Source organism: Colletotrichum truncatum, assembly GCF_014235925.2.
Source record: "Colletotrichum truncatum strain CMES1059 chromosome Unknown Contig_0003, whole genome shotgun sequence".
Taxonomy (NCBI): domain Eukaryota; kingdom Fungi; phylum Ascomycota; class Sordariomycetes; order Glomerellales; family Glomerellaceae; genus Colletotrichum; species Colletotrichum truncatum.
The window spans coordinates 6,593,940-6,613,234 of record NW_027222400.1 but is presented as its reverse complement, the minus strand read 5'-3'; the positions used below and the strand labels follow the sequence as shown (position 1 = coordinate 6,613,234).

At 52.5% G+C, this 19,295-nt stretch overlaps 5 protein-coding genes across 5 annotated transcripts; 3 read left to right on the top strand and 2 right to left on the bottom strand.

Annotated features, from left to right (window-relative positions):
* Nucleotides 1–2,605: 2,605 nt before the first annotated feature.
* CTRU02_206720 (DNA repair helicase) lies at nucleotides 2,606–5,445 on the bottom strand (the record flags this gene model as incomplete). The annotated part of the gene is made up of 4 exons (XM_036732376.1): nucleotides 2,606–3,937; nucleotides 3,996–4,712; nucleotides 4,766–5,224; nucleotides 5,278–5,445. The coding sequence occupies 4 exons, from the start codon at nucleotides 5,443–5,445 to the stop codon at nucleotides 2,606–2,608; spliced, it is 2,676 nt and encodes an 891-aa protein (XP_036575852.1).
* Nucleotides 5,446–6,116: 671 nt separating this feature from the next.
* Nucleotides 6,117–7,305, top strand: CTRU02_206719 (60S ribosomal uL15 domain-containing protein; the record flags this gene model as incomplete). The annotated part of the gene is made up of 5 exons (XM_036732374.1): nucleotides 6,117–6,148; nucleotides 6,430–6,548; nucleotides 6,613–6,730; nucleotides 6,982–7,180; nucleotides 7,255–7,305. 5 exons carry the CDS (start codon nucleotides 6,117–6,119, stop codon nucleotides 7,303–7,305), a joined length of 519 nt encoding a protein of 172 aa, XP_036575851.1.
* Nucleotides 7,306–7,916: 611 nt separating this feature from the next.
* Nucleotides 7,917–9,691, bottom strand: CTRU02_206718 (cell cycle protein; the record flags this gene model as incomplete). The annotated part of the gene is made up of 2 exons (XM_036732375.1): nucleotides 7,917–9,091; nucleotides 9,157–9,691. 2 exons carry the CDS (start codon nucleotides 9,689–9,691, stop codon nucleotides 7,917–7,919), a joined length of 1,710 nt encoding a protein of 569 aa, XP_036575850.1.
* Nucleotides 9,692–10,830: 1,139 nt separating this feature from the next.
* Nucleotides 10,831–14,731, top strand: CTRU02_206717 (Condensin complex subunit 1; the record flags this gene model as incomplete). Its single annotated transcript, XM_036732373.2, has 4 exons — nucleotides 10,831–11,698; nucleotides 11,750–12,015; nucleotides 12,066–14,501; nucleotides 14,561–14,731. The coding sequence occupies 4 exons, from the start codon at nucleotides 10,831–10,833 to the stop codon at nucleotides 14,729–14,731; spliced, it is 3,741 nt and encodes a 1,246-aa protein (XP_036575849.2).
* A 1,723-nt stretch (nucleotides 14,732–16,454) lies between these two features.
* On the top strand, nucleotides 16,455–17,946 carry CTRU02_206716 (alpha-l-rhamnosidase; the record flags this gene model as incomplete). Its single annotated transcript, XM_070204760.1, has 5 exons — nucleotides 16,455–16,489; nucleotides 16,538–16,696; nucleotides 16,840–17,081; nucleotides 17,122–17,382; nucleotides 17,450–17,946. 5 exons carry the CDS (start codon nucleotides 16,455–16,457, stop codon nucleotides 17,944–17,946), a joined length of 1,194 nt encoding a protein of 397 aa, XP_070061864.1.
* Nucleotides 17,947–19,295: the final 1,349 nt, after the last annotated feature.

The following is a 19,295-nucleotide window of genomic DNA, read 5'->3' as shown; positions in this document are numbered from 1 at the left end:
TTGTCTGTCAATTGGTTTGGCACAAAGGGTCAACAAGTTATAGCTGACAAGGACACGTCTCCATCCAACAGGGGCTGTTCAGAAAAAACGCCCTGCGGGGTCCCTGTAACCATTCCCCTCGGGGTATCTGTCTCTTCTCGCATCGCTTCGTTATAGACGGCAGGGCATGTTCGTCGATCTCAGTCAGCTGCTATCCCGCTGTAGCTGCATGCGAGTTCATCGCCGTGGTTAAGCAACTCGTATCTCGGCTGTGACACCATCTCTGACATCAACCTCTTCTATCACTTGCCCAGCTAGAAACCTGACAATGTAAACACTAGCCTCCGATGGTCCAGTTGGTTAAGTACCGAGCTAGGTAATAGGTCACAGTCGCCATAACTGGAAGCCGACCGTTGCACTTAGCGACCCTAGTGCCTCGCGGTATTGCCTCGTTACTCCGAGTTGTATCCGCTCTCGGCCTGGTAGGATTGGTGTCGGTATGTTTGTCGACAAACTACATGGTTGAGTTACAGGCATTGAGGCGGCTGTATACACATTTCGGTTCTACCAAAGCCAAAATGTACGGATTACCACAAAAAGCCACACTAAAAAATCAACATCGTACCTCTAACAAAAAAGGCTTGTGTACGTCATGACCCCGCAACATATGTGGTCATCTTCTGGGCACCGAGGGGTAATCGAAAGGAACTAGTCAATGTGGATAGCAAAGCAGAAGTGTAGCCGACAGTCAATGACAGATGTAAGGACAACTGGAAAAGGAGGGGGGTGGGAAAGGGGGCAGACGGGATGTTATGTATATAGGCGTGCTAGGCCTGAATCCGCAAATCAATAATTGCCAAAAATGGGGAAATGAGAGCGCCTCTTACGATCTTTCGACCAGGGTAAAGAAGAGAAGAGAGAAACTTACGTACTACGGCTTTGTGTCATCTGGATTTAGGAAAATAGCAATGTTCCCTAGTTGTCATGGTACAATAACAAACAGACACGTAAACGTGACGGTGGAAAACCAAGGTACGGTACTTGCGACAGAGCATAAGGAGAATCTATGCCATCCGATGTACCAAAAGACGATGTTTACTGCACCATTACCGTATGCCCCCATTTCCACAGGGGGGCTTCAGAGCTAGTTCGGACAGAAGATATGGCGTGGTGTGCGCGGGATGTACCCTTCCATCAAGCCCAGAACTTCTCCGAGGTGACAGGCCAGGCCTCTGGTCAAGGGGTAGAACCGCTAATTCGTAGTATCGGCGCTTCTATCCAATCCTGGAGGGCCCTATTGACAGTGAGGAAAGGTTCGATTGGACACGGTGCCTCTCCAGATCTTTATGGAGATAATGATGCCCAACGACGACCGCAGAGTGCAGCGTTGAGAAAAAATAAAAACACTATAGCGGACAAAAGGGGCGGGGAATCAGTTTTACTTATTCTTTTTTTACTGATGGCCACCTCTCATTGGCGGAGTGGCCTCCGGTCTTCATCAATTGGCTGGAGGAGCTCCGGTGCAAGGACCGAGGCCTGATTGGCAGTTCGTGATATGTCTTTGTCTTGCGTCTTGAGAAGAGGTAGTGGGCTGTCCCCCTTCATCTTTCCTTTCTCCCTTCATAAATGCTGCCTGACCGGAGTTCATTCCGGAGCCGTGGTGGTTCTGATTGGGGCTTCCGTCCGAGTGTCTTGAACCGAGAAGAACCTCTGTATCAGCAACCTTATGGCTCTCACGTAGCCAGTGTCGACTGTGTTGTGCATCCTTACTGTCTACCTGTACAGTTTCATCTCTGTGCCCCCAAGGCTTCTTCCACGTGCAGTCCATGTCGATCCCATCGGAGTCGACTCCGAAGCGTGATCTCCACTCGCTCAGTTGGCAAAACTTTGTTGTTCCCTGAAGCATCGAGCGTCATATTTCAGGGTCCTTGACAAGAAAAGGGTTCAGAGCTACAGGATGCCCCCCGCGGTGTAGCAGAGCAGCCATCATCGCCTTCACCAACTCACTTCGTCGAGAATCTGCTGATTCATGTCCGGCCACCTTTCAGTCACCATCATGACGAAGTGCGGGCAACTGATGTCTTGATACACCTTCAAAAAGGGTGGGCTAGCCGCCCAACCCCCTTAGCGGCACCCTGATCCGGCCTGCCATGTCCGGTTACACTTTGTGTCATGCAAGGCGCTCTCAGTCCTTTTTTGCTCCCGCCCTCGCTACACTTGGCCATCACATCAGCGATTAAGCCAAGAATCTTGATCCATCACTTAACACATGCAGTCTTTTCCCCAGTAGAACAAACGCCATGACCAATCTCTCTCGATGCAGAACCAGTAGGTAGCCTAGGTTGGCACTGAACCTGACAGTTGGGCCTAGCCACTCAGCTGTCTCGGTCCTTGCGGGGAGTGCAAACGCCCAGGCTTTCCTTGGAAGCCCAGCGGTTATGGAAAAAGCAGCTCGAATGAGCGGGGCGTTTTTTTTATCCCCCTTCAGCATCGCCAAACCGGAGCACCTCCGGCTACTCGGATTGGACACTGGGCTGGGGGATCTCGATGTGCTTGTGGCGTGCTCGATTCGCTGCCATCTGACTGATCACTCATTCATAATCTCTACACGTACACTACATGACAATTACGGCGCGCTCACCCGCTTCGACCGAAAGAACCCGCTCAGCGTCCCCATCAGCTGCGGCAGTCCCTTCTCCTGGCTGTCGTTGTTCAACCCCCCTCGAATCCAGCCGGGGAGCTTCCCCCGTATCCTCTCGGTTCCGTACCTACGATCTACGAGCACGATGGCCGCGTAGTCTCCTTGGTGCCTTATGGCCCGTCCGATACTCTGATTTACCGCCCGCATACAAGCATTTTCATAAAAGTCTCTCGCCGCCTGCTTCGCCGCCGATATAGCCTCGTCTCTCGACATATTACTACCCGCCGAGGGGTCGGTAAGCCGCTGGATAGTCGTGGTTTCAATGTACTCCGTCTTCGCCTTCCACTCGGGAGAATTGATGTTCGGGTATGGCAGCCCGACAATGATTACGCAGCGGCCTAGACGGTCCGAGAAGTTGATACCCTCACTCATTTTACCCCCGATGACGCTTAACAAAAGGGCGCCACGGGGCTTCGTGGTTGTTCCGGCACTGGGTTCTGCGTCGCCTAGGATTGCCTGGCCGTAGGCCTCCAGCACATCGTCGCTAGAACCGCCTCTTGTCTCTTTGAAGACCTCCTTCCTCTCCTTCAGGCGTTCCCATACGGATTTTGGTTCCCCGGCGTTTTTGCTCTCCCACATCGCAACAACTTCGTCCAGGTAACCGTAGCTAGGGAAGAAGACAACGACACCGTCCGGCACAACATTACAAATATTTAATATCGATACGCCTAGTTGGTTGACCATTGCTTTGTCGCTTCTGCGCTGGAAGCCGAATTCGAATGTCGAGCTCAAGTCCCTTCCAGGACTAGGTCGCGTGCCTGCTAAGGTCCATACACAAAGGTTTGACGGTGGGATGACGTGTCCGCAGCTGAGCGTCGTGAGCCTCGACTCGGAAAGATAAGGGAAAAGATGTGCCTTGTAGTCGTCGAAAGGAGACATTGTACCACCGGCTAGAATGACTGCTCTGGCACTCGTAGCGATGGATGAGAAGGCATGGGTTGGCGATAGAAGAAGGTAAGATAACTGGATGTCTGGTGGGTTGGAAGCAACCTTTTCGTAAAAAATACGGCCTTCGGAGCTGAGGTTGGTGAGGGAAACGAGGAAAGATGACAATATGTGAAGGACTGGCGTTGATGACCTTGGCGGCGCCTTGCCAGCGTTGGCACGGGAAGCCTCCTCTTCGACGTGTGCGACGTAGCTCTCGATCTTGTATGCCAACTTTGACTCTTGGATGTACTGAATCAGCTTGAAAAGGTTGATTTGGTCGACACCTTTGCAGCGAAGCAAGACCTTTGAGTCGACAATGCCCTGAGCACTCTGAAGACGTTGTCAGTTAACATGATGTCTGCATTGTGTTAATATCAGAACACCTTACCTTGAGCTTCAATGCCCCGTCCATCCACTCGCTCAAGCCTTCTATGACTCTTCCAACTTGTCCAACCATTACCCGATTCTCCCCCTTCAACTTCTTGCCGAACCTCTTGACGTAGACACCGAGCATTTGACGCGCCCGTCTCAGTTCGCTCAGTTTTACTTCCGATGCATAAACATTGGCAACTGCATCCATTATGTTGTGTGCCTCGTCAACAATGACTACGTTTCCTTCAAGTTTGATGCCCAATGCGTCTCTGGCATTTTTCTGTAGAAGCAGGGGATACGGGAGCGTAATGATCTCGGCGCCGGCAATGGCTGTTCGTGAAGCATAGTACGGACATACAGAGAGCTTCTTGCCGAGTTGATAGAGGTCCTCGATATCTGGCAGCGTAGCGTGGGCTGTATCTCGGAATTGGTGCGTCTGGGCGATGTTGTCTTCGCTCAGCGTGTACGGGCATTTGTCTTTGGATTTAGGCTTCTGTAGCTCCGAGCAACGGTCATTGATGGCGGACAGCGTGCCAAGGCGAGATACCGAAGGGTTGATGCAGAGCTTCTGGCGAGATGACAGGGGCAAGTGCTTGACAGGTTCTTTCGCTGGGCGGGTGTTTTCACTTTCGCTAGGCATGACCGAGGGAGGCATGGAGGATGGGAAAGTAGGCCGGCGCAGTTCAGCAATGAATTGTGTGAGCTGAGAATGCGTTCTTGAAGTGTAATATATCTGACCAGGTTCACGTTACCAACTAGCCCACCAGCAAGAGGGGGCTTGCGCACCTTGACTCCGTCATCAACTTTGTCCTCCTCCTGCTCTGCATTGAGGTTACCCAAGCCGAACCGCGTCAGGATGTCCTTGGTTTCTTTGCTAAGCCCGGACATGGCATCGCCATAGTTGGCTGCGTTCTGCTCGTCCACCTCATCCAGCAACCACTCGTCATCGTCGTCGTTGGCGATGCTGTCCGCCTTCGACTTCGAAGGACCATCGTCGAAGCGACGTCGCTTGGCGCCGCGAATCTCAAGAGACTTCTCCTTTAGTCGGATTTGCTCCAGCTTCTTCTCGCGTTCTTCCCAGTTGCGTGCCAGTTCATCTCGCTTCCGTCGGAGCATTTGCTCAACGATCCAGTCAGGCTCATCCTTGAAGTCGTCCATGTTGACTTTCAAATTGGCCTCATACTCCTCGGCACGCTGATTGCGAAGCCAGGTCAGAGCTGCGCAGATTATTGAGAGAGATTTTCCCTGGCAGGCATGTCAGTAGGAGGAAGTTGTGGCAACTCTAGCTCGTTACTCACGGTGCCTGTTGGGCTTTCGAGGATGCCAACCTGTCCGTTGCCAGCTTGAAGAACGCCATAGGCAGTCTTCATAAAGTCAATTTGCACATCATATGGTTTGTAGGGGTGGTTAAAATCAATGCCTTCCGGCACTGGCGCTGGGGTGCTCGAAACATCTGGGGTAACCATAGTGACCAAAGAGGCATGCAGCCTAAAACGAACAAAGGCCTGTCGAGGGAGGAAACCATGAAAGCGCTCAAGAAATATTCAAATTCCCAAGATTATGAGATCTCAGGAACCAAGGGTCAATAGTCATTAAGACGTATTGTGGTGGAAGATATCAAAGTTGTTTCGTTGAATCAGGAAAGGTTGGGAATGGCTTCAACCAGATTGGACGAAAGATGGGGAAAGGTCTAGGCTTGGGTGGGAAAACGAGCCCCACCGGAGTAATCTCTCCTGGTGATTTTCGGTGAAGAGGTCAATTCTAGCCACATTTCGGTCAGGTGAGGTCAGTCAAGGTGAGCAACACATACAAAAGCGGGCCTGCCAAATTTGGCGAGTGCAAACTGGAAGTAACCTTCGAGCCCTCCCTCGCTTACCTAAACACTGCACAACCGAGAAAAAAAACCAGCATCGAACAAGGAAGGGGGAAAGGTGGCAAGCACAGGCCACCCACACCCAGCCTGCCCTTTCCCTTTCACAAAATCTTAGGGTTGCCCTGCCCTCCGCCCCGCTTAACAATTTTCCGGAGCTTGCCGGGCTGCAGAGATACCCTCACAAATTCCTGCGTCTTGCGACCTGACGAAAATAATCCCCATCCGCGACACCAGCAAGACGACAACAGATCCAACACCGTCGCCATGCCTACCCGATTCTCGCGCACCCGCAAGCAGTACGTTATTCAATCCCGTCCGGTCTTTCAGAGTTTCTCCCGCGATTGTTGTCGGCGCCGTTGGATGGACAGGGCGAAGTCTTAGGGGGGGATGATTGTAATGATGTCGTTGGGGCAGAGGGCATTGCGTGTGTTTGTGTGTGTGTGTGTGTGTGTGTGTGTGTGGATGTTGATTCCCCCCCGACATGGAAGAGGAGGACTGAAGACGGACCGACCATCGCAAACTGGGAGAAACGACTTGTTCTTGATCGAACATGAAGACTGACATTCTTCTTTCTTAGCCGCGGACACGTTTCCGCCGGTCACGGACGTGTTGGCAAGCACCGCAAGCACCCAGGTGGTCGTGGTCTGGCCGGTGGTCAGCACCACCACCGTACTAACCTCGACAAGTACCACCCTGGTATGCCTTTGCCCTACTCCTATTTTTGACATCAGACAAGTGCAGTTTTGCTAACAATGCCCAGGTTACTTCGGTAAGGTCGGTATGCGGTACTTCCACAAGCAGCAGAAGTATGTGTCCCCCGAATCCGAACGGCGTGAGGATCCCGGCTGTGCTCTGCGATTTCCCGATGATTCGATTTTGTACGCACCAGGCTCGGCTGCCACTCGACTACAGACGCGCTTTGAATGATAGGTCTGGAACGACCCGGAATGGAGACAACTCCCTATGGCCCTTTGGGATGTGCGAGGGCGCATCACGACAACAGCACACAACACGACCATCTTGAAAATTCAACCACGACCGGCAGCACCATCAGAACCGCAGAGCACACCGAGACGCCAAACACCGAGGATCCCCCACACCGTCGTGTTAGGTGCTAACCTGTCTGCAGCCACTTCTGGAAGCCCGTCATCAACCTGGACAAGCTCTGGACTCTTGTCCCCGCCGAGAAGAGGGATGAGTACCTCGCCGGCAAGAAGGACACCGTCCCCGTCATCGACCTCCTCCCCTTCGGCTACTCCAAGGTCCTCGGCAAGGGCCGCCTCCCTGAGGTCCCTATCGTCGTGAAGGCTCGGTGGGTTAGCAAGCTGGTATGTCTACCCATCCTCCGATCCCAAACGGTTTGACGTTGCAGGAGCAATAACTGACTGACAAAAAACCACAGGCGGAGAAGAAGATCACCGAGGCCGGTGGTGTCGTTGAGCTGGTGGCATAAGTTCGGAACACTCCACGGGGATCCAAAACACACTTGACGTATTGGGAATGACGGGCCATGCAGCCTCGGGAAGCGGGCGGCGGACCGCTTTTTTGTCATCACACAAACTTGCGCTTTGGCGGGACATGGGAAAGGGCCTAGGGAAACGGCTTTTCGCATTGCATGAAGATCTGACTTCCAAGGAGTTAAACCGAATAAAAAAAAGGCTCTTGATCTCACATGATGACGGGAACATTGTCACGCGTCGCGTCACACGCACACACATATCCCGAATGGCCGGGCTTTTTGTCTTTCTGTTTGGGCGGCGTCTGGGTCAAGTCGGACGGACGGGTACGATTGAAATGGTATTACTTTACGTCGACTTGATTTGTCCTACATGTGCATTCGCTCCCTCGTCCGCATCTCCATGATGCTTCATGCCTCGTCCCGCTATTTCTCTTTTTTCAAAGGTAGATGCTGCACTTAGCAACAAGAAATTCATGCCTTTGCACTTCCTTCCCAAACGCCTTCTGATCGTACAAATACTTGTGCCACTCTTAGCCTTCGTCGTGGGGCAAGAACTTTTGTTCTTTGGATATCGAAAAAGTGATTTAGTGCCAAAAACATTATCATTACGCCTCCAGCATGTCCATCTCATCATCATCCTCAACTTCTATCGTCTCCACCGAGGGCTTTGGCTGGGGCTCCCGCAAAAACTCATGCTCCAAGGCTTCCTTGGCACTAATTCTTCTTGCAGGGTCGAGCTCCAGACAGCGGCCCAAGAACTCGACGGCCAGCTTCTCCTCGTCGTCCAATGGTATCCCTGGCTGGCCGTCCTTACCTCCGTCGGTGCGGCATGTGGACCACAGAATAATCTTTTCAAGGGAGAATCCTGCGCTGCCCACTGTGGGGATATTGGTCTCGAACATGGCACCGTGTAGGAGACCAGCTTGCTTCATACGCTTCGTGCCGAAAATGGTAGCAATCTCGATCATAGCCTCGACATCGTCGGCGCTGTTGAAGAAAGGAAAGCGCTTGCTCATGATGGTCAGGAGGATGACGCCAGCCGACCAAATGTCGATCTTGGTCGTCTGCTCGGTGCACTTGAAAAGAACCTCTGGTGCACGGAAACCTCTGGTTCCGGCGCGGTTGGCCCGTCGCGATGGGCGGGTGTCTTGCTTAGGGTAGCCTTGTTGCGGGCCGTTTTGTGATGCTGCGCTGTTTTGGATCCGCTGCTTGCGGACATCTCTGCTCTCGTGACACAGGCACGGCTTGCTATCTGAGCCCTCGCGCTCAGCAAGACCGAAGTCGACGAGCACTCCACGGCGTGACTGCGGGTCGTAGAGGAAGTTGGTGGGCTTGATGTCACGATGCAAAATCTTGTGATCGTGGACAGCCTTAAGCGCTGTGAACAAGCTGCGAAGGTAGATGGCCATGTCAGAGACCTTCATTTGACGGAAGTAATCACGGAAATCTTCGTGTCGGAAGTATGGTAAGATGGCAACAACCTGGTCGGTGTTGCGGAAGGCTGTAATCAAAGGACACACGGCAGGGCAGTTCCTCAGGTCGTGTAAAAGTTCGAGCTCGTTGAGAATACGTGTCGGACTTGACGTGACGTAGATCTTCTTGATGGCGACGTATCGAGCACGACGGCGTGGCTCTCTCGTTGCCGAGCTGTTGCTAGCATAGCGCTGCTTCAACGGCGGTGTTGACCACTTGACACTCGGTGTGTCCTTCTCGATATCCCAATCATTGTCGTATCTGTCGTAGAGTATATCTTCGGCCTTGTAGACTGTCGAAAATGTGCCTTAAAGAGACGTCAAAAGGTAAGCAAAGGGTTCGCAGGGAATCAACAATGGACGAAATGCATACCTTCGCCAATCCTCTTAATGAGGCGATACTTGTGGCGGAAGCCGGGAAAACAATCTTGAAGACGCTCCATGTCGCGTTGCACAGTGGAATCGACAATGTCGTCCTCGTCAGAGCTCTCGTCGGAGCAATCGTTCTCGGCGTCGTCTGCGTCGTCGTCTTCTTCAACCTCAGTCTGGTGCTCGGAGCCGGGAACCATCTCTGTGTCTTCAGTGCGTGCGTGTGGGGGATCCTCGTGGATTTCAAAGGCTTCGCGACTTCGTTTCCTCGTCGCCGTAGCCATGGCACCGGCTTCTCGTCTCGTCTCGTCGGTGGCCGTTACTGGGCGGTGGGCCAATTGCAGGTGTGCCTCTGGCTGTTCCGGGGCGGATGGGTGAGCCGGAGCATGGAAGGGAGAGTAAGATTTCAAGACACTGTCTGGGGTGGCCCAGTGCTCGACGTTAAGGGCCTGACTGAAGCGAGTCAATTGGTTGATGGCTTCCAGATTGGGTTGATTGAGGCCAGCTGAGGAATCCCGCTGGGTCGTACACTGCGTCATCCGAGGCGGGCTTTGGGGGGGGATTTTGATTGGAATGCGAGGGGAGGATATGTATTATTATTTTTTTTCCTCGTTTGTGTAGGATGGTGCCGGGGGTTTGCGTATTATGCAGCTGTGTGTCTGACTGGGCCTGCAGTGCAGCAAGGCGGGTGGATGTGATGGCGTTCGTTCGAGGCGTGGGCGCGAAGGAGTTTGTCTATGTATGTATGTATGTATGTGTATTAAGTAAGTCGAGGCGTACTTTTTACAGGCGATTTGCGAATGAAAGAAAGGTGCGACCAGTTGGTGTTGAGTGTCATTGGGGGGGGTCGTTCCCAGTCGTATATTCAGCAGTGTCTTTGTTGTATTCCTGTAGGTATACTTCAAAGATGACAAAAGGCACGAGGTAAGTACGTAGATGTAGTTTGCGGTCGGTACCTCTTTCCCTAATTCAAAATCCATACAAACAAGAATCTTCCTTCCCGGAGGGCTTTCAGCTGCTTTCTAAGTGGAGGGGCAGGAGCCTGGGCCATCCAACCGCCTGCCCCAAAATAAGGGTACAGTGTCCACTTATGATGTGTGAGGCCCAATCACTTAATTGTTGTTGACCCCGCATTACCTCTTTGGGATTGGAAAAGAGGGAAAGTGCGACTGGGTCGCGTCAAAAGAAAACAAAAACAAATCCATCTCGGTTGCTAGGCGCTTCTACCAGGTTTCGGGTGGGAAAGGACCGGTAAAGAGGGAAAGAAACAGGGCCGTTTTCTCTCTATTGTTGTCATTGGGAAGCCGTTTATGTTGTCTGTGTGTCGCTGCCACCAAAAAATTAAAATAATACACACACCCAGCACACAGACATACACCACCTCTTTCTACTAACATCGCCATCATCACAAGCCGAACCTTCCCGCCGATATTCTCTCCGGGGCGCGGCGCATAATTACTAACCACTGCAGCTTTGGAAACTGGCCCCTGGCGGATATCTGCACTTGTGCTGCAGGCCACCCCACCATCTTTTCTTGACCTATCTTTCTCACCCATCTTTGGTCATCGCTCTGTTTTGTTGTTTATTATCTTCTATCTTCTAAACAACCCCTCTCCTCACACATCCTCTTGATCGCATTCCCACCGCTGGGTGCGCACCACACGCCTAGACCGTAGCCATGGACTCGGTCACATTCGACATCAATGATGCGCTCAAGCATTATATGAGCGATCCTGCGAGTATTCCGACTCCCGAAGCAGATGCCTCGCTCTTCGACTGCGAAAATGACCCCGAGGGCCTCACCAACGGCGTCATCAACCCGGTGCTCAACCCCATTGTTGATGCTGTCGCCGAGAACCCCGAGGCCATCACTCGCACCGCCCATCTCGACTCTCTCCAATTCCTCCTAAAGTGCGCACCCATCTCCCCTTGTACCTTGGATCCCTCTGCTTCTTTCTCTTCATCCTCCTCTACCCTTGTCGCAGTCCCCCTCTTCAAGCAGGAACATGATTCTAAACTGTTCGAAATTCCTAGGTATACCTCTTTCTTGCCCACACATGCTCTGAGCAAGATCTTCGACCTCGTCATGTCCGGCCTTGCCGCCGAGGCTGACGCGATACACCACGACCTCGAGTCCCCCGATGAACAGGAGACACTAGCCCACCACAAGCAGCTGCTCGAGATCTATGGCTTCCTTCTCCAATGGACTATCGCCGCTGTCGAGACCAAGGCAGCAGAAAAGTCATCCACAGCACCTGTTGCCCGTGGTCGCGGCAAGCCCAAGAAGAGTGCGGCAAAGGACAAGGACGGCGTCTGGGACTCGGCCACTCAGCTGCAGTCCGCTCTTGACATTATGAGCAAAGTACTGAAGCTGAAGCTGACCAAGATTTTCCTCACCACATCCGAGAGAGACACCTTCATCGGCCTGCTAACCCGGCCTGTCTACATGGTCCTCGAGAGCGAGCAGCGCGTCAAGGCCACATCCATCAGGATGCACGCTTTCAAGGTTCTCTGCATTGCTGTTAAGCACCACGGCCATGCTTATGGTAAGCTTTGTAGTCTTGGATGCAGCAATAGTAACTGACTTTTTGATATAGCCGCCCAAATTTCTATTGTCCAAAACTTGACCTACTTCGAGCATCTCTCCGAGCCCATGGCCGAGTTCCTTCATATTTTGGCCGAGACATATGACTATCCCCAATTAGCCGACGAGATCTTGCGCGAACTCAGTAACAAGGAGTTCAACAGCAACGACACCAAAGGTCCTAAGTCAGTCTCTCAGTTCATTGTCAAGCTTTCGGAGCTTGCTCCTAGGCTAGTCATCAAGCAGATGACGATGCTCGCCAAGCAGCTGGATAGCGAGGTATGGTTACATTCCAGGGGTCGCGATGCACTTTTTGACAATTTTTGCAGTCATACACCTTGCGATGCGCCCTGGTTGAGGTCTGCGGAAATATGATTGCCCACCTCGTCAAGCAGGACGAACGCGGCGAGAACCACAAGTCTCAGCTCAATGCTTTCTTTGATGTTCTTGAAGAGCGGTTCCTCGACATCAACCCCTACTGCAGATGCAGAGCAATCCAAGTCTATGTCAAGCTCTGTGATCTCGAGCAAAAGTTCCCCAAGCGTCGGCAGCGCGCGGCTGAATTAGCTTGCCGAAGCCTCGAAGATAAGAGCAGTCACGTTAGAAGGAACGCTATCAAACTCCTCGGCACTCTGATCAAGACACATCCCTTCACCGTCATGCACGGCGCACAACTTTCGCGCAAGGAATGGCAGGCCCGCCTCGACAAGGTGGACGAGGAACTTGACGCACTGAAGCCCCCTGAGGGAGCTGGCCTTGGCGAGGACAAAGCAAACACTACAGTTGACAACGAATTGCTAGACGACGCCACACAGATCGAGCAGTCGCCTCAGAAGCCTATGACTGATGAACAGAAGTTTGAAGCAGTTCGTAAGGCGCGCGAGGAGGCCGCCACTTCCGAGGCGATTGAGAAGCTTACCCTCACAAAGCGGTACTATTCAGAGGCACTGAAGTTTATTGACGTCCTACACAACGCCACCGGCACTGTCTGCCAGTTGCTGGGCTCCAGAAACAAGAGCGAAGTCATCGAGGCCATGGACTACTTCGAGGTCGGCGATGCCTACAATATTGAACAGAACAAGGTCGGCATTCGCCGCATGCTGCGTCTCATTTGGACCAAGGGTAACAGTGATGAGGGCAAGGGCGTCCAGAGCCACCTCATTGATGTCTATAAGCGCCTCTTTTTTGAGGCACCCGACTCCTTCAGCTCGAACGATGCTGCCAACTTCATTGCTCGCAACATGATTAGTCTGACCTTTGGCGCAACTCCCGCCGAGCTCACTTCACTGGAGCAGCTCCTTAGCACCATGATGAAGGGTGGCATGATTCCTGAAATTGTCATCGCCAAGCTCTGGCAAGTCTACGGCGTTCAGAAGCGAGAGATCTCCAGGACTCAGCGCAGGGGAGCCATCATCGTTCTTGGCATGCTTGCAACGGCCAGCCCCGAGATCGTGGTCGGAGAAATGGAGACAATGCTTCGGACTGGTCTTAGCTCTCATGGCCGCGCTGATCTCCAGTTGGCCAAGTACACATGCATTGCTCTTCGGCGCATTAACCCTACCGGCAGACAGGCGAAGGAATCAACCGTCAAGTTCTCTCGTCTTCCAAACGAGCATGCTGTCTTGGCCAAGCTGGCAGCCATTACCGAGGTTCCCTCAGAGAGCAAGGAATGGTACGGCGTGGCCGAACAGGCCATCAATGCCATCTACGCCATTTCCAAGCACCCCGACATTCTCTGTTCTGAGATTATTCGCCGTAAGACAAAGCGAGTCTTCGCAGCTCCTTCATCCAGACCATCTTCCAGAGATGAAAGGGCGTCTTCGCGAGACGAGACAGCGTCCCGTTCCTCGCGGGCAGATAGCAAAGAGCTGGATGTTGACGACGCAGCCAGCGACAGCAATGAGACTGTCGTTCCTCAACCTAGGAAGCGTGACGCTGCTATTGGGCTTTCCCAACTTCTTTTCATTGTTGGACATGTTGCCATCAAGCAGATTGTGCACCTCGAACTGTGCGAACTCGACTTCAAGCGCCGTAAGCAGGAACAGGAGAAGGAGAAGACAGCAGACAAGGCGGCACAGGCAAGCGGAAAGAAGGATGAGCCTGATGACCTTGATCTCATTGGCGGCACGACTGAGGATGACTTTACGGAGGCCATGGCTCATATTCGTGAGCGAGAGCTCTTGTATGGCCCCGACTCACTGCTGGCCATGTTTGGTCCTCTGGTGTCGGAGATCTGCGCCAACAACACAACCTACGCCGACAAGGGATTGCAAGCCGCTGCAACACTCTGCCTTGCCAAGCTTATGTGTGTCAGTTCCGAGTACTGCGAGGCCAACCTGCCGCTCCTCATCACCATCATGGAGCGCTCCACCGATGCTACCGTGCGCTCCAATGCTGTCATCGCCCTTGGTGACATGGCAGTGTGCTTTAACCACCTGATTGACGAAAACACCGACTTCTTGTACCGCCGTCTGGCTGACAAGGACCAGTCTGTCAAGCGTACTTGTTTGATGACGTTGACCTTCCTCATTCTTGCCGGACAGGTCAAGGTCAAGGGCCAGTTGGGCGAGATGGCCAAATGCTTGGAGGATGAGGATCGCCGTATCGCCGATTTGGCACGGATGTTCTTCACCGAGCTCAGCACCAAGGACAATGCCGTTTACAACCACTTTGTCGACATGTTCAGCCTGCTGTCTGCGGAGAAGGACTTGGAGGAGGAGAGCTTCCGTAGGATCATCAGATTCCTCTTGGGCTTTGTTGAGAAGGTATGTTTTTCCCCATTCATTCATCAACAGTTGTATGGCTTATCTAACCATTTCTATAGGACAAGCACGCCAAGCAGCTGGCCGAGAAACTCGCCGCCAGACTCACACGTTGCGAGACCGAGCGGCAGTGGAACGACGTTGCCTTCGCTCTGGGACTTCTACAGCACAAGAACGAGGACATCACCAAGACCATCTCTGAAGGATTCAAGGTGGTTCGGCTCGCCGCGTGAGCTCACATGGGAAGACGGGACAGGCTGGCTTAGTGGCCGTGTAAATATAGGGTCATGGTCGGCGTTCGGTTCTTGTTGGTTCTGGCTGGTCGGCTGGTTTGACTTGCGTCACGTTGGGATACCACATACAGTACTGTACGGATGATGAGACTTAATGATGATGAACTTGATTTTAATTGAATATGCGCCTGAGGGCTGTACAACTGACTTGCGTATGGGCATGAGTGCACTATGAGTGCACGTCATCAAAATGCAAGGTTTTCTATCGCATCACGAAACTACGTGAACTCGTTGACCTTGAACATTAGTTATGCTCATGATTCCTCCCCATGAAAACAAGCAGATTTGGCCGAATAGGCACCCTTAGATCTGGTTGAGTAGTCTAGAGGAAAAGAAGAGAAGGCTTTGCGTCTCTGTCACTCTAGTCGGCAACTCTCGTCGCGTCAGTCGAAAACCCACCGCCTCAATGCCCAGTCTCATTCGAGCGCGTCATCATCAATCGACATTTGCATTGAAATATTATTTTCCAGGTCCTTTTTCCGATATGAAAACTTGGCTTGGGGTCTTGAGAAGCACAAGTGTCGCTTTCGACGTTCGGGCAGGATACCCTGGCGCGATGTTGGGGTATACCATGCGGTGGGCCGGAGTTTCAAGTACGGCGAAAAGCGAGATGTGAAAATGGCAGGATTTCAATCAATCGAGTCAACGACACCAAATACTATTTTGATAGAACTTTTAAATACATGGGTCTTGATCTGAAGATCCAGGTGAGATGGATTATGAATTTTTATAAAGGATCTGAAGTGATTTGGACTCGAAACGATTTATTTGATGTTTTATTTGAAGGTTCTAAATAGGGTATAGAGCATCAAAATTAAACCTCATGAACTTCCAGAGAAATAAATCTGAAAATGCCTGCCAAACTGCTATCTGGTACTCAAATTTCTTTCTACGCCTTTCCTGTTACCCAGATACTATATTAAATTCAGCAAAATCTCAGTTGACAGCAGAGAGACGCATCGTTGAACGACAGCTTCAGCACTTTCGTCAGACCTGGTCCACTTCACGGGGATTTTCTTGAGCGCTGCTCAGCCTCTGGAACATGGTACAATTTGATAGTTTCCAAGAGATCCGGGGAAAATGCAGGGAAGCATGTTGGGGGAGCGACGCAAGGCTTCTCGAATCCGACGAGAAACGCGTGTTGCAGTGGCAATGCGCACCGCGCCGACCTCGCATTCTCGTGTTCCCCACCAAAGAACCCGACGAGGACCGACAACAAGATGACCATAGACAAGCCGCGATGGAGTCCAAAAGATTGGCTTGCCAAGTACAAATATCCTCTAATCTCGTGGTTGTGGCTGTTCTATATGTTCTACACGCTCATTTACTTCGTCATTCGTTACCTCTCTACATTATAATTCTTTGATTCCTGTAATGTTGGCATTATCCATCCCAGGAGTAAGCATAGCTACAGCTGTGCTTCTTCTTCTTCATGTTGCGAACGGCTTCTCTGATTCGAGCTCCTTTAATTCTTCTGTAAGGCCAAATGCTACATCTTCCAAAGATAATGCCATCATCCATGGGTCGAACGAGACCACAACGTTGATCTCCAACGAAACAACCCCTGCTATCGTGGTCCTCGACTTGGGCGAAAACGTTGAAGGCTTTCCGACTTTTGAGGTTGTTTCTGCCTCCGGTGATACTTCGCTCTTTGAGGTCTCGTATGGAGAAAGCAGAGCGCAATTGGGGCAGTACAAGGTATTTCTCGCGTCACATATCGAGTTAGAGAAAGTTTGGTTCTAACAGCCGAAAGAGCGATGGGCCGCTTCCCCTGGCAGCCGCGATGGACACCTACAGAGTCACGCAGCACAACATCACCGGTGCTTCAGTCATCACAAACCGCCTCGTTCAAGGGGCTTTCCGTTACAAGAAGCTCAACCTCTCGACCGCGGGGGCACTAACACTGTGAAACATTGGTGTCAAGCCGACGACTTCCGCCACGCCCCTAACCCAGCTCCCCGGCTCCTTCGAGTGCTCTGATGATGATCTCACCAGAATATGGCATGTGGGAGCGAGAACGGTCCAACTGACCGAGATACCGACCGCAGCTACCTTTCGGACTTTTTCATGGGGACAAACCCGGCAGACACCATCGTAGACGGTTCCCGTCGCGACCGGATCGCTTACACGGGCGACGTCGACGTGGCCGTCTGCGCCGCCTTCGCCAGTACCTTTGGCATCACCTTCGTCGACGGTTCACTCGATCTAATCGGCTCTTGCCAGGCGACACCGGGCTTCTTCACGCCGACCGCCAAGATCCAGCAGCCGCCCCCTCTCGTCGCCCTTGGACGTGAACATCACGGGCCTGATAGGGTACTCCTTCAACTTAGTCACTGCCGTCGCGCAGAACTATGAGATGCGAGGCAATCTCACTTTCGCGCTGACCTCGGCGCCCAAAGTAGTGAAGATGCTAGACTGGGCAGACTCGCAGACCCTTGCCAACGGCTTGTTCAACCTTTCTGACGCGTCGTTCGGCGGCGATTGGAATTACTACGACCCGACGCAGTCCGGAGTCGTCACAAAGTTCAACGCCGTGTACGCATACTCGTTGCAGCAGTCTCTGAAGCTCCTCGAGGACGCCCGGCGTAGAGGTATCGGCCTACCGGGAGCGACTCGAGCGTCTCCGGGCCGCGATCAACGAGAACCTCTGGAGTCAAGAGTTGGGCGTCTACGTTATGTCGGACAAGTTCAGGGACGGCTTCTCGCAGGAGGCGAACGTTCTTGCCATCCTCGCCGGCGTCCCCGGAACCCACGGCAACTCATCTTCTTCTTCTTCGTCCCGCCCCGCCTTGTCCATACTCTCCGCCATGAATTCTGGTCTCGCCGCTCCCGCCGGTGCTCTCGCCTTTTTCGTATCCACCACGGGCGCCGGCTGGGCCAGGAAAGTCAGTCCGTATGCCGCGGCATATCACCTCCGCACCGCGCTCGAGTCGTGCGACGCGTCATCCACCATGATGTTGCTAAAGAAGACATGGGCGCCGATGGCGGACCCGACCAATGCCAATTATACGGGATGCTTCTGGGAGACGCTCGATCCCGACGGCACGCCCGGGTTGGGCCTGTCGACGTCGCTTTGCCACGGCTGGGCTGCGGGGCCCACGGCCGAGCTAAGCAAGCATGTCCTCGGCGTCCAGCCCGCGGCCCCCGGGTTTTAAGGAGTGGAGGGTCCAGCCGCAGACTCTGGGCCTGGAGTGGGCCAGGGGACGACATCCGACTGTTTCGGGGCCTATACTGGTCGACTGGCGGTTCGAGGGTGGGCTGCTGCGGATGAGGGTGGAGAGCCCTGCTGGGTGCGGGAAGGGAGTGGTTCATCCGCCTTGGCCGCTTGTGACGCCGTTGAATGAGTCTAGTATTAGCGTCAATGGTGTTGTTCGAAACGAGACTACGTTCGAGGGTATGGGAGGGGATGTGTTTGTATTGGCGCAGGAGCGTTAAGAGTAAGCTGGTTTTGGCTACTTTGATGTGCCATAATTTGGGCATCTGCTTGCATGTAGTTTAACATTCTGAACATTCATCAGCTTTATCAACTTATGAGAAGACAGTCTAGTTGTGAAAATACCTGATTTCGGAATACTGCATTCCTGAAATTTAAGACAGCTCAACTCACCCGGAACCCTTGGAAACGTAGTGGCAGGCTATCTTGCTGCATTCTTGTACCCTACTAAGACGCTCAAATTCAACCAAGTGACCTTGAGCAGTAGCTTCCAATACTGCGAGGCAGTTTAATTCACCGGGCAATTTCACACAGCAGAGACAATGAATATGGCCAATGGCTTCTGGGATTCTTTTTTGTTATGCTCGCAGGAGGACATACAAAAAGCGAGATAAAACTGAAAAACACGGCAGAGGCACGGCATGAGGACGAGCGAATACCCCCCCAAAGATACACAACTTCCACTGCAATTTTAGCCCATCCCAAGGAGACCAAATGTGCTGACATCCGCGTCCCATGATTGGCTCGTCCCGAGCGGCCACAGATTTGTTCCTACCAGAAGGCCAATGTTACATACTACGAGCCACATGGCGAGGCACACTCAGCCTGACCAGTTTTGTAAAAAGTGCCGGCGAGAAGTGAGCGAAGAAAAAGGGATGATGAGCGTATTCCGTCCAAGTTTCACACTTGACTGCAATTTCATCACTCCCAAAAGCTCAGTCGCAAGCAAGCCACACGATAGCGACGTAGCTTGGTCTGACTTGGCTCGAGAAACGTTCGTAGGAGTTGAAGACGCATCATCGGGAACGAGACCAGGACAGATACACGCTACTTCTGCAGCCAAACCCTGGCTTTGCAAATTTAGTCTTCACTGCAATTTTTAACCCACCAAAGGGTGCTGGAACATTACACACACACACACACACACACACACCTAGTATACCCAGTTCCAGCCTCAAAACCGACGGCAGAGACGGTCACCCAAGCAGCCCACTTTGTAACGCGCGGAATGCACGGCAGCAAAAAACTTGATTTCAACAGTCAATCTTGATTTCCCCCAGCCTCGAAAAA